General features: G+C 36.1%; 2 protein-coding genes across 2 annotated transcripts; both read right to left on the reverse strand.

Moving 5' to 3' along the window:
- Positions 1 to 1,113: 1,113 nt before the first annotated feature.
- On the reverse strand, positions 1,114 to 5,976 carry LOC118267575 (uncharacterized). The gene is made up of 5 exons (XM_035581644.2): positions 5,832 to 5,976; positions 3,653 to 3,747; positions 3,021 to 3,197; positions 2,557 to 2,719; positions 1,114 to 1,829 (listed from the first exon to the last, which is right to left on the reverse strand). The coding sequence occupies exons 1-5, from the start codon at positions 5,842 to 5,844 to the stop codon at positions 1,714 to 1,716; spliced, it is 564 nt and encodes a 187-aa protein (XP_035437537.2). The 5' UTR covers positions 5,845 to 5,976; the 3' UTR covers positions 1,114 to 1,713.
- Positions 5,977 to 6,868: 892 nt separating this feature from the next.
- Positions 6,869 to 11,124, reverse strand: LOC118267956 (tetra-peptide repeat homeobox protein 1-like). The gene is made up of 2 exons (XM_035582213.2): positions 11,002 to 11,124; positions 6,869 to 7,979 (listed from the first exon to the last, which is right to left on the reverse strand). The coding sequence occupies exons 1-2, from the start codon at positions 11,017 to 11,019 to the stop codon at positions 7,290 to 7,292; spliced, it is 708 nt and encodes a 235-aa protein (XP_035438106.2). The 5' UTR covers positions 11,020 to 11,124; the 3' UTR covers positions 6,869 to 7,289.
- Between the last annotated feature and the right edge of the window lie 3,884 nt (positions 11,125 to 15,008).

Genomic DNA, 15,008 nt, shown 5'->3' on the forward strand with positions numbered 1-15,008 from the left:
GTCTCTCCAGCGGTGCCACATCGACTATAGATACATCGAGGTTTTGAAGTGTTTGTATAACAACGCCACCATGCGCATCCGACTCCAGGAAGAGACTACGAGGCCAATCCAGTTGCGGAAGGGCGTGAGACAGGGAGACGTTATATCTCCGAAACTGTTCACGAACGCACTGGAGGACGTTTTTAAGCTCTTGGACTGGAGCGGACGCGGCATCAACATTAATGGCGAATACATCACTCATCTCCGTTTCGCCGATGACATAGTCATAATGGCAGAGTCGCTGGAAGAGCTGAACACCATGCTCAGCGACCTCAATACCGTTTCCCAACAGGTGGGCCTTAAAATGAACATGGACAAGACGAAAATCATGTCAAATGTCCATGTTGCACCTATACCGGTTGTCGTTGGGAACGATATACTCGAAGTTGTAGACCACTACACATACCTGGGTCAGATCATCCAGCTAGGTAGGTCCAACTTCGAGAAAGAGGTCGCTCGAAGAATCCAACTCGGATGGGCAGCATTTGGGAAGTTGCATGAAGTCTTCTCGTCAAAAATCCCGCAGTGTCTGAAGACCAGGATGTACAACCAGTGTGTGTTGCCAGTGATGACGTACGGTACCGAGACATGGTCCCTAACTGCTGGCCTTTTAGAAAGGCTCAGAGTCGCCCAGCGCGCGATGGAGAGAGCTATGCTCGGAGTATCTTTGCGCGACAAAATCCGAAATATGGAAATTCGCCAAAGAACAAGAGTTACAGACATAGCTCTCAAAATATGCAGGCTGAAGTGGCAATGGGCAGGCCACGTCGCTCGGAGGACTGATGGCCGCTGGGCCAGGAAGGTGACTGAGTGGCGACCGCGGACCGGAAGACGCAGCGTGGGCAGACCTCCCACTAGGTGGACCGACGACATCGTCAGAGTGGCGGGGAGCCAGTGGATGCAGGTGGCGGCTTGTCGTTCTACGTGGAGGACCAAGGGGGAGGCCTTTGTTCAGCAGTGGACGTCTCTCGGCTGATGATGATGATGATGATTATTGTATTTTACACATAAAGAAAAAAATATATTTTTGTATAAAATTAGTATTGAAGGTGTTTTACCAAATAATAAAAAGTATAAAATTAATAAATCTTTTATTTCTACAATACTTAACATAATATTTATTTACCTTTTGGCGTTAAATATATTTACAATGACCACAAATAGTGATACGAATAAAAAATTGCTCATTGCAATTACTGCAATATAAAAAAAAAACATTAAAATAACAAAAAATCACATTTGGGTACCTATCATACAAAGTTTAAAATTCTTAAAAATACTGTCAAATGAATAAATCATAATTAATTACATCATAATTACTACTTAATTGATCACAAGAAATCAGTATATGACTGAATTTATTTATTTAGTGGGGTCTACTACCGTTTTTGGCCACTAGATGGCGTAAATGTCGCAAGAGGATTTTTTGTCCAATCACAGCAGCTGTCAAATATTGAACATCAGATAGTTAATTCCCTATTGGACGAAATACCAAAGGTTCACACGAACGCTACCTTGTGAGCAAGAATACAGTAGCCCCCATTTCATTGTCACCCTGTAACCACATACTCTCACGCAATATTAGTAAACATTGCTTTCACTATCTCTTTAAATCCAATAATTAATGATAATTCGACTATTCCTCGAAGCGCCTGAAGATTTTAAATAGCAACGTTACGCAGCGCTGTGCCAAGTGTCCGTGTTGAGTAACGTCCGCAGGCGCTCAATTTTCTCCTCTTCTAGTTGCAAGTAGAAACTTCCAACCAGAGTCAACATGTAGACTCGGAAAACTGTAAAAGAAAATAATTTGGTAATCAATAATAATTATGACAAAATGTACCTCGTAAATAAGTAGGTACGTAATCAAAAAATCACATCATCACGTGATATTGGCAGCAACAGATAATAATTAATTTTGAGGTAATTGTGGTCAACGTTACATTAAAAGCGGTCATTGTTTGACATTTGTCACCGGTAATTTATTATGTGACACATAATTTAGTAGTAAGCTATTAGATACGTATTTTTGACGTTGATGATCATTTGACTGCACAGTTAACCCACTGACTGCGCCACAGAGCCGTATTATCCATAAGGCAAACTAGGAAAATAGCTAGGGCGCCAGGTTACAGAGGGGCGCCACCAAACGCGTGCCAAACTACCAATAGAATGGCGGCGGCGCCAAAACAAATAAAGGACACCTATGAAATGCTTCTCATAAGCATTTCATAGGTGTCCTTTATTTGTTTTCGCTTCCTTAGTTAGGGCACTCACTAGGTTTTATCCACTCCTGGTTGGGTAACCAGTTGCTGTATAAATTTTTGTTCCAGGTCTAAGTGTGAAATGTGAGTGATTTTGTATGTTTGTAAACGCTAACGATACCGGAGAAAATTCTATTGAGGCAACAATGTCTATAATATGAACCTATTATTTGATTAACTGAAAAAATAATACGAGTACTGCTCATATTATTTATATGATAATTACTAAATAATATACAAGTTTTGTGATACTCACGGAGTGCGAGGAATGCCACCAGGTATGACACCAATAGCCCGGGCTCCACGTCCAGTCTGTTGAAGACCATCATGAGGACTGTGCAGAAGACGATCAGGAACAGGTTGCCCAGCACCAGGCAAGATGTCCACACCAACCAGGGTTTCATGAGGTAAGACTTTTCCTGGAAAATTAAGAAAATAACATAATTAATACATAATATATTAATTTATGTAGTTAATAATGTCTCATATCATTAATCAAATTTGAAATTAATAATAAAAAATGTATTCTATAATGTCAAAAGCCAAAACAATGATCAGATTTTGCAGACCAGAATAAATAGAGAATGAATCCCTACAAATCCCCCCAATCCCTACAAGGCCGGCTACGCATTTACACCTTCTTCTGGTGTTTCGAAGTACGGCGCCGATTACTTACCATCAGGTGATTCAAACGAACCTAAACGAAATCAAAACTCATACCTTCAAGACTCCGACCAGCATGATGGTAGTCAGGATCAGAGTGACAATATGGCAGACGATGACCGCCACCTCGAAGCAGTACACGAAGATATTGCCTAGATGACTGGAGTCTACCGACGTCGGGATCTCCTTGTCGAGCGACGCCAGGCATTGTGCTAGTGCCAGAATTGTGTATAGCTGGAAAAATATAGTTAAATTATTAACTTTGATGTATACAAAACAATTTACTAATTAATCAACATCGATCTAATAATTTGGAGATCTAAGTATGATCTTATAATTATTATGTAAAAGTGTTACTTTGTAACCCATAATTGTAGAAATAATTATCATTTCATTTCATGTCAATGTTTATTGATAGAAAGACTATGACATTCTTTACCAGTAAACCTTAATAAGTATTATAGTTTTATTTGAATTTCTTTAGATATTTGACCATTTAACATCAGACACTTTCTGAAAAAAATATATTTCAGTGAAGTATACAGTAGTCACAAAACCATTTTGTGACAAAACATCAGAATCACAACCCAGTATACTAGACGATCCGACTTCGTCCGACGAACCGTACAACACACCACTGCCCTAAAAATACTAAATATCATCACTTTAATAAAGCAATAAGTACTTACAATAGTGACTAGAGCTGAGAATATGCATCCAAATCGTAGTGATAAGCATCCGAAACCCTTCTGTCTCGGCATGCTTTCGAAGGAAAGTGATACGGCTGAAACATATGAAAAATTCTGTTAACGGCAGTTTTGTGTGTCGCCAACCCGCATCGATTAAGCGTGGTGATTAATGCTCAAACCTTCTTCGTGTGAGAAGAGGCCATTACTCAGAAGAAGGCACTAATAGGTTGTTGGTAATTATGATGACTTTTGTATATTTCATTTATAATTATTAAAAATATATTATTCATGTCTGAAGATAAATTTCTGGCTTCTAAAGTCAGTACGGTGTGGTGTAGTAACAAGATATGTATGTGCTGGGTTGGTATAGAATATTGTTAATCTATTAAAAGTGTAAGTATGAAAGCGTATTCTCAGATTTTGATTGGCTAAGGCAAACTAGGCTAGTGCCTAGGGTGCCAGGTTATAGAAGAGGGTCACAACGCCATGAGATACGCCTGCCTATAGAGTAATGGTGGACATACACGTTAGGATTTATACCTTGGCGTGTGTGAAAACTGTATAGTTATCAGAACAATTAAGTTAGTTATGCCTGTACAGCTTTGCATATAGACACAAAACCTTTGTACAAAACCTAACATGTATGGCCACCATAAGTACCATATGAGGTGCTTGTCTAGGGCGCTCTCTGGGTTTGATCTACCTCCGGGCTTTTGAGTTTATTATTAGGTCCATGGACAAAGTAACCTCAACATACGGCAAGTACATAATTTTTGCAATTCGCCCTGTTGTTGTATCGATTACTGGTCGGTACATAATGTACAAGTAATGCTTATCAGTCGACCTTATCCGCTGATAACTGATACGGGAAATCTCTAACTACATTATCATAATGATAGGTATCGATGTTTACGACCTTTTTGGTCCTTGTAATTTCAAAAATGTAATATTTTTTGCAGTAATAAATAAATCAATAGAGCCATACTTCGGCACATTGGGCCGGCTCGACCGGAGTGAACCACGGCCCCACAGAAAACCGGCGTGAAACATCGCTTGCATTGGGTTTCGATGTATGACTGAGGTTACTGGCGCCCCAATTACTCCCCTTCTCAATCTTTCCAATAGATACACCAACAACCCTTAAATTCCTAACCCCTAAAAGGCCGGCAACGCATTTGTAACGCCTAGGTATTTCTTCCTACCACCCCTTCTCTTCTACTACTTTAAGCCAGAGTCCCGATAACCTGCTACGTTGTTCGTAGCTCTGAATCGATATAATAATAAAGACTACATACACAATAACACATAGTATGTAGAAACCATACTCCTGTACTTATATTCCTTAAATTCACACAGTATCCTGTTTGGTAGTTTGTTTGTACACATGGTTAAATGCCGTCATCACTAGCAACTCATATGAACATAAATAGTATGGAATACATCATGTATGTATGCTATGTATATGTATATGTTAGGCACGAATAGTTTAACAAAGCTGGACATTTGTTCTACTGTACTATGAGAGATAAAAAATGCGAAGAGGCTCGTTCTTCTAAATATAAATCTACACCTCGGAATGAGCAAATAGTTTCACTTAACTTTTTTTTGTTTTGACATTTAAAAGCTGCACATTTGTTCTACTGTTCTATGAGAGATAAAAACTTAACTCTTCTGTTTTGAGATTTAAAGGTGCCGTCCTGGTCTAATTGAAAAATATTATTTGTGTGGTATTTGACCCATAAAAACTTTGTTAAGAAAACAAAAACTTTTGAAGAGGAGAGATCGCATTGTTGTAAAACAGCAAATGAATCTTACTTTTCTACTAGGCGCTTCTCTCGCGTAATTCAATAGTATAGTTACATGTTTTATTCTACGTATACCAAACAATAAATTAAAGTAACTTAATAAAATCGATGACGACGTATATAAACAAAATTTATTACTAGGTAAACCCACAGTACCTCATAAATTTTCTCTAAAACCCTATGAGCATATAAATCCAAAAAAGACTGACTAACTCACCTCAAGTTATTACAAAACAAAACAATACCAAACACTAAATTTAAACAAAACACAATCAAAATCCTTGCATCCGTTTAGTAGCTTAGCATAAACAAACACACGAACCAAACTCCAACTGAGACTTAAAAACACGAAACTAAACATAAATAATACTTACTATTTAACCTCATTTTTTAATCACTCAGAAACACTTCACTTCCACAACAATATTTAATACAAAGATGGGAATAATGATCATAAGTTGACCGGTTCGTCCGCCTAAACACAGAGAACTGATATTATGGTATCAGTAGCCGATAAGAGACTCTTTATCAGCCAGTATCGCTACAGGACCGACTAATGATAATGCTAGATAATCCCATTAACCATTCCTTAGCCCTGCACGTGAGTAAATGTGAAATTATTTATTTATTTATTTAGGATTTCTATGAAAATTAATTAATTAGTTATAGTCAGTAATTTGTTATTGTTCGTTAATCTTTATTGTACTTAATTACTTTTTATTGTAATGATTTGAGATGAAATTTTATAAGAACGAGGTTGTGTGACGATATTTCAATTTCGAGAAAATAAAACCACGAATACACTGATGGAATAATATAATTTATTCATCAAGAACAATCTTACATGACAATAATTATTAAAGCTTTATTTTGTAACAATATTTTAATTATAATAATGACTACTAAGTATACCAGTCAATAATCACCTTACACTAATTACAATATAAAAAGTTGACTATATAATATAAAAGTAATAAAATACATTATTAAAGTTGATGTACATTACTAATATATAAGCAATATGTATTTATCTATCACACATAAGTGTATATAAATGTACCTACCTAAATAGTAATAAAATAAAAACATGGAAATTTAATTTAGCACCAAAGCTTTAAGTTCCTATCTGACTGCTATTTACGTATTTATGGCAAACATTTGAGACTATATTGGAACAAAGAAAATAAAAAAAACATATTTGTAAAACAAGAAGTCATCGGATTACCTAGGTACTCTTAATAATCCTAGTGCGTGAGAAATCTTTTTTTTTCCTGGCACAAAGCAATCTTTCTAGGGACAATAACCCATGTTTCTGTATTGGTCTGCGACTTGGTCTATCACCTATCATGGCTGAAAACGTAAAGCAAACTCGTGCTAAGGTCCCTTTCATGTTGAAAATTTGAATGTGAGAAAACTGATAAAAGATATGACGAAATTGTCACGTAGGTTTGGAGGATACACTCTCATTAGATAATAGACATACAAGATAGGAATAAGACAAACAGAGATATAAAAGACAAATGTTTACAATACAAACTATCTATTCCATGAGAAATGGCCATTAGCATTGTTTGAAACTCCAATAAATAAAATTATAATAGGCACTATACAAAGGCAAAATTGTAAGTGGCAAAAATATTATTCGTAAAATCTTAGTGCCATCCCAAAATACATGAAATCATACAATACAGACAAGGACTAAAGTACATAAACAAAACGTAAACTTAAAATATAATTATTGCACGATATGTAAAGTATAGGTAAAGTATACTTATTTACATATTTGGTAAACTACAATAAATAAAATACGAAGATGACTTGCAGTTCAAAAATCAGTAATGATGACCATGCGCGTGAGACGCTGCGATAGAACCACCGTACCCGTGACCGTGACCAATCACAGACGGAGAAATTACTGACGAATGGCCGGCAACAGAACCAATACTGCTGACACCGCCGATTCCTATACTGCTTATTCCTCCAACAGCACCGATTCCCCCAACAGTACCAATTCCCCCAATAGCTCCGATTCCCCCAATAGCTCCGATTCCCCCAATAGCTCCGATTCCAACACCCCCAAGGCCCCCAATTCCTCCTAACCCACCGCCCACGGATACAGGTACGGCAACAGGTTGGGGAACACCCACCGGCACAGGAGCGGGTACTCCAACAGCGTACGGTTGAGGAACAGGGATCCCTACTCCTTGAGTGACGGTTACCGGCACTGGTTGTGCATACGGGTATGGGAAAGGACGGTCTATGGGCACGGCCACAGGACGGGATATAACGTGGGCTACAGGCTGTGGTACTGGTACTGGGACAGGGCGGGGCTGGTCCACTGGCACCCCCACATGGACAGGGTAGGGCACGGCTCGTGGTACGCCAATAGGGATAGGTTGGGGAACTGGGACGGCGACTTTGTTGTGATACTCTGAGTAAGTGTGGCGGATTGGTATCGAGCCTACCGACCGCTTCGCTTGGTCAGCGCTGTGAGCGTGATGCACGCAGAGAAACAGCAGTATCTGAAAAAAATAAGTGTTTTAGGAATATTTTAATGTTCCTCTGTCAGTATCTATCCCCTATTCTTATATACCATCTTACCAAAGCCATTAAAGACACTCACACATAAAAATCATGTAGAAATGACTTTCAAATCTCACTAGTTTCAGTTTCAGCGAGAGTATACCGTGATATCATTTATGGAAATCTTAGAAAACCACTTTAGAATATACCTACTTATATGTATATAAGACAATAGGTATTATCAATTCTGCTAAAATCGCCAGCGATATGTTATCAGGTAATCGAATGTTACTTTGGTGTAATTACGCACATTATGCTGATTAGATAGATACCTATGCACTTAGCTTTGTTCTAGAATGAATGAGCTAAATTGTGTGAATCAATACATATCGTCACACTTGTCTCCCATTGGGGTAGGTAGAGAACATAGAATACCAAATGACACGATTATTGTCATGTGTCCCTTGTTCCAATCACAGTTTGTATGTTTGGATGTTTGACTGTCAATGACGCTGAAACTACTGAACGGATTTTGATGAAATTTGGTATACAAACGGAGTATGAGCTGACTTAGGTAATAGGATACATTTTATCCCACAGAAACGTGGGCGAAGAGGCTGGCAGAAGCTAGTATAATATAAAGAATTAAGCGACGCGAGAGATGTAACGTTACAATAATAACAATTATGTGTACCTAACTATTAACGTATTTATCAAAGGAAAGCAATCGCTATGTACTGCGATTTTTTATCGAATATGATATTATAAATCCTGCATATACTCGTATATTTGTATAGAGCTACATATTGCTATGCACGCCAGTAGATAAATAATTTTAAGTGAATTAAAATAGTAGAAGTGATGATAATATAGACAATTTATAACAATTATGAGTTCAATATTATTGAGGTTATCTAACAAACTGTTGATAAACTTTAACCCAAAAACTACTGACCTACAATTTTTAACTAACGTCATCTGGACTGTAATTATACAATAACAATTTGTCCTCAATATCTAAATTAACTAAAGGTCACGGTTTATTCACGTAAATTCATGGAGAAACGCTCCACTAGTTTCGAGTCACAGAGGGTCTTCACAGGACACGATAATTATTATAAAAATGTCCTCAATATTGTTTAAGACCATGTATATTGTATATCATATTCCAATAGAATAAAACCATTTAAATATTCATTTTCAGGAATATAATAGTCAATCAAGTAACAAAAATACTACTAAAGTACATATATTATTTATAGAATCACCTAATGGTAAGCGATGAGTGCTCTACGCCGCCCATGGACACCATAGAGATAAAAATTCGTTGCCAGTCTTTTAAAAATGAGTAAATCGTATTGTTTTAGAAATACCGTAAACAAAAGTTTACTAATCCTACTATTAAATGCGAAAGTTTGTCTGTATGTTTGTTACTCCTTCACGTTAAAACGGCAAAAGCCTTTGAGATGAAATTTGGAACAGGGGTAGGTTATGATCTGTAAAACAAATAAGCTACTTGTTATCACACGAGAATGTGGAGTCGCTAACAGAAGCTGTAGGTATATATATTATTAAGCACTACCTAATAATACTTAGAAGTACGTATAGTGTCGCTACCTATCACATCCTTCCTAAATTAAACTAGACTAAGATAGACAAATATGTAAACATAGCTCAGAAAATAGATAAACCATATAAATCAGTTATTACATTGAACTTTATCTAGGTTCTCATAACAAAATAGATTACTAAATGAAAATTTCCGGCAACAAGAAATCTATTTCAATGACTTATCTAAGAGTACACACGAACTCATTATTGTAAACATCGTTAGCTAAGAGATAAGCAGAGGTGGTCCGTCATTCATACATAAGTATCCATTAGCTTGCTTGTATAAAGATCGTCGTGTCAAGGGTTAGAATAAAAAAAACTGTAATAACATAGAATAAATGAAACTTATAAAAAATGAACAAAAATAAAGAATAAATGAAACTTATCCCATAATTTTTTTACCAAGTCATTTTATTCATATAATCACCTACCTAAAAACTACAATGCTGAAAACCACATCAACATCGGTTAAGCTAAACGTGAAATAATCGCGCCCAAACATACATATATACAGTTCAAACAAATATGTCGGTTAAAAAACGCCGTTATCTACCTTTGAAGTCGGTTAATAAACTAAATTAACAATTTTCTGAAACCGCATCAAAATCAGTTCAGCCAAACGAGATAATGGCGCACACACTGTATACATTCAGGTCAAACTAAGAACCTCCTTTTTTAAGTCCCTTAAAAAGTATAGTCAAAGACTATGAAGGCGAACAAAAATGATTAGCTCATATTTATAACCCATCAATCAAAAATATACAAAAGAAATGTTCACTCGAAATATATTGTTAACTATCCTATCATCTCTATCATACCCTTTTGCATCATAATAAATATGATGACAGTTTGATTTCTGAGAACAAAACATATCAGAACACGTGTGATATGTCAGATGTATCCAAAAATACAATTGTTAAACATGACTGTGATAAGGATAAGGATGCTTTGCACGTGAGTGTAACACTTAGTCATCATACTGTTTTGGGATGGTTTATATAAGTGTTTTCAAGCCGAGAAAATGCGCTAACGTTGTCTAAACAAAACAAGGTAGTGACTGAAGCAGATGTTATCATAAATGCACGATTTACGTCCGAATAATGAATCGCTACTCAATTTTAAGTTTTACTTAAATATCGTGCTATCTCTGTCTTTTATAAAGATTTTGTAGAAACAGAATTATTCTTGATATGGTGTACACAGTGGCATTACGTGCCATAATGTGCACCTCTGTCTACCCCTTCGGGGGTTAAAGGTGTGACGATATGTATGTATGTATGAAGAATTATTCTTGAGAACGTCTTAAAATTGAGTGGCATTTAAATAATTGAACGTTAGAGTAGTTCACGACAACATAATTAACTAAAAACTTTCAAAATGCAAAATGTAATTAATAAAAACAAAACTTACATAATAAACTGGATACATTTTCTCCAACTAATCTATATCAAGTGTGGAATGAAAGTGATACACTGAAGGAAAGTAATCTTGTATTTATAACACACCATGTGTTCCGCGGAAACACGATTAATACACCCTGTATAGGAAACTTGTTCAGAGTTTATATGGAGTAGTCAGTTCTAGGAATTTTTGGATGAGCGAGATGATGGAATGTAATCAGATCAGTTGAAGACACATTACTTAAGTAAATTATCTGTTAATCAGTGTATGATACTAAGGAAAAAAGGCCAGTATTATGCAAATAAGTAATTGATTCTGTATTGATACGTTTTTCTTGATTTGTGTAAAGCTTTCGAGTGATGTCAAGACTAGTTATGATTAACTATTTAGATGTCAATTAAGATTTATTATTGTTATGTAGATTTTCATCTACACTGATGACATAATGGCATAATAATTCTTATTTTTATTTATCTATCATATAATTTTAATGTAATTATCGCAGGTGTTCTTCAAGGGAGTGTTCTGGGTCAAACTCTAGTTTTGTACCACTTTTCATGTCAAAATATTTTGTTTTAACATATCAAATAAGTAAAAACGATCACATCAGTATATCTTCATTTAATTAATTTTAGCTGCAACACATAAAACTGATAACATACTTCTACAGAAAAAGAGATTTGTCTAAAAATAAGTACCTAAAGATAAAATCAGAAACTAAATAATGACTTCGACTAAACAGCTCTTTAAAGTTCCACATAAGTGACACATACGGGCGTCACCCATCACTCTAGATCGAGTTATCAAGTGGCCCTAGTACTCCTAGGCATAGTAGTCTAGCTAGCCTATAGAAATGCCTAGTTAGGTACACACGTAACAGCCTAGACGTGTATTATGTAATATGGGAATTGTTTACTCCACACGTATCATTAATAGTTCATGATTATATATCTTGATTGTAAATTGTATTGCGAATTTATTTTATGTCTAGTGCAGTGATAGTTTAATAGTTATGGTATGACTTTGTAAAGTTATGAATGTTTTATTTATTTCATATAGACGACGATCGATAAAATAGATACATATTCAATATTTAGGGATTACGTCTGATTCGGTTTGATTGAGTGACTACTGACTACACTGATTCGACACATGATTCTGATCATTTTAAGCTCGTATTTCTTTTTCACTCATGTACGTTTTGTTTTTAAAAAGTACTCCTCCTATACCGCGGTTTTATTTTTAATCAAATCTCAAAGTGCGTAAACAATAAAACTATACACCTTAAATTTTATTTTCATGTGCAAATACCTATTTGAGACTTTATATTTAACCATCGGACTAGCGAAACACTCACATACTGCTTATAGAGTAAATGTAAAGAAAATATCTAAGAGTATCAGTTGCAGATTACTAAAGTAACCTATTAACATAAGCATGTACATAAATCTTATGTTTGTAACCCATGTACGAGTGTCACAGTACATAGACCGCACAGGATATTTGGTCACTGAGCGTCCATTCAAACCGAATAGCTCATAAAAACATAGGATTCCTTATTATCAGACGAAGCTAAAGGGAGAGGCTATATTATGTTTGGAAAAGCGATTTTGAAAACTAGACATGAATTACTTTACATAGACAGCATCGCTACATATTATTGCTAATAAAAAAAAGAATGATAGGTTTCTGTTAAAAAGTAGGAAATATTTTACAATCGCATCGCAGGAGTATCCCAAGGTAACGTTCTGGGCCCAACTATAATTGCCTAGTACGGTATGTATTAGTACTAAAATAAATAACTCAAATTGTAACTATACAACTTGATTTAAGTTATATTTGAAGCTTTGTCTGAAAATAGAACTCAGTATTTATCACATTGAACGCCGTGGTGGTTAGACTTATTAACCCCTCATCAGTTAATCTTAATTATTACTGTACGGTAATTTAACTCGACATAAAACGTATCTTATAAGCCTATCAGGATTGTCTACTAGCCTTGACAATTTACTATCAATAAGACATTTACGATCTCTCAATTTAACATAACTGTTATAAAATTAACATCGATTTTTGCCAATAATTTTTCTATTGAACCAAACTTGGTTACTAATTTTGCCCGCTGAGTCCGCTTCTCTTATCGCTATACTCGCTCCCTTAGGAAGAGTTACGTAGCCGGCGACTGAATGTGTGTTCGCCGTATAAAGTCGTAGAATGCGGTTCTGTCACTATACATACGGCGAACATTTCCCTCTTCTGTTTTTTCATTTACCGACCGATTACTGCTTACGCTCCTGTGAAAGCTGGCCACTATTTTATAATTATTTGTATTTATTATCTGTTTGTGGGTTTCTTGTGAGTATAAGAGTTCGAGTTTTAACTCTAGATTTTGGTATTGCAAATGTGTATAGTGACTTGTTTATAATCATTGATTGTTTTTAGTGTAGTGTCACTATTGCAACTCTTGTTGTATTGTAGGATTTGGTGTCTGGTAATATCTTAGAGTTTAAAATCGATATCAAGATTACCTGTTGCATCACGATATTAAGAGTAGTCATTAGTAATCGTTTTATTTTATCCAAGTATACATCAACCGTCATCATTTTGTTGCTTGCGTTTGATACGGGATCGAAAACTATACTGTATTCATTAACGAGGTTTTATGATACACATATGTATGAAAGTAGGATTAAATATAATTATGCGTTAGATAAAAATATTTTTTTAGGGACCAGTGAGTAAAGTTCTCTAATAAAAGGAGGATCCTCTGACCAGGCGACGTGATCGTGGCTGGCCGGCTTTCTGGCCAACAATTGTTTGTTGGAATTTTCTATCCATGTTTATTCGCATGTAAACTTCACATTTATGAAGGATTTATCATAACTTACGTAGTGTAGTGTAGTCACGTATTTGTTGCTCAAAAATGCGTGTGCCGGCACTCTGGTTGACAGATAGACACTCGTAGTGACAGATACTAAATGGGTAAAATGTAACTTATATCATAGTTTAATTTAAACTACGATTCATAACATTTGAAAACGCAATACTAAATACCTATTTACACTCAATGCAAACATTTTATTTAATTCAACATCTTTATAACTATTTTATGGCCGCACTCACGTGAGCTCCTGCCACAATGGCGTCGTATGCAAGAAGAACGCGTCCCCAACGCGTACGCATCTAATTCAATTGACATTCTTGCGAAAATGTAACAATTGGCTTCGACGGTCTGTGACCAAAATTAATTGGCACCTCGCCATCTTCCGCGTGCTCTTGTTGTAACAAATACATAGTAATTATTGCATTTACATTGTTTAACGATTAATTTTCATGTTGGGAAACTACCCTCGTTAGTGGTACACATCATGATTTCAGAGAAGGTCTCGGTTTGTACAAAGTTAGAAGAGGATATTCTTGGTAGGTAAACAGCGCGGAGTTTGCACAATTAGCAATCAATAATTACACAGCCCAGTCTTGTCCACGAAACATAACAAGTGTTGATGAAAAGTTAGTCCCTAGCAATATCAACAGCATATAAGTGGTACTACTGACCAAAGGCCTCTTCTCGCACGGAAAAGAGTTGACCTAAATACTTACTACACTGTAAATATGTCTACCTAGTTATCTGGGGATTAAGAGACATGACCTTATTACCAAAGTCATCCTTAATAAGTTATTTTCGGAAGTTGGCCATCGAGGCAGAATGAGTCGACGATGTCAATCGCAAATGTGTCAATTTATTTTCTCAAATAACAACATTTGTTCACTACATCTAAGAATCCTAACAGTATTCTACTAGCATAGAATAAATGCGACTAAAATAATCATGTGTTGGGACCGGCGCCGGCGCGCTTTTATCTTCCGTGTCGCGCCGGTGTTGGCCCAGTTCTGCCAGCCGGAGTAAGCCCAGCACTGCGCGCGCATCTCAATCAACTATTTTCCATATTGTATCAGACGCTAAGGTCGTCTGTTTGACCATTGTTCGCTATTCCAATCACACTGGTGGGCCAGTT

This window comes from Spodoptera frugiperda, chromosome 6, assembly GCF_023101765.2.
Source record: "Spodoptera frugiperda isolate SF20-4 chromosome 6, AGI-APGP_CSIRO_Sfru_2.0, whole genome shotgun sequence".
Lineage (NCBI taxonomy): Eukaryota > Metazoa > Arthropoda > Insecta > Lepidoptera > Noctuidae > Spodoptera > Spodoptera frugiperda.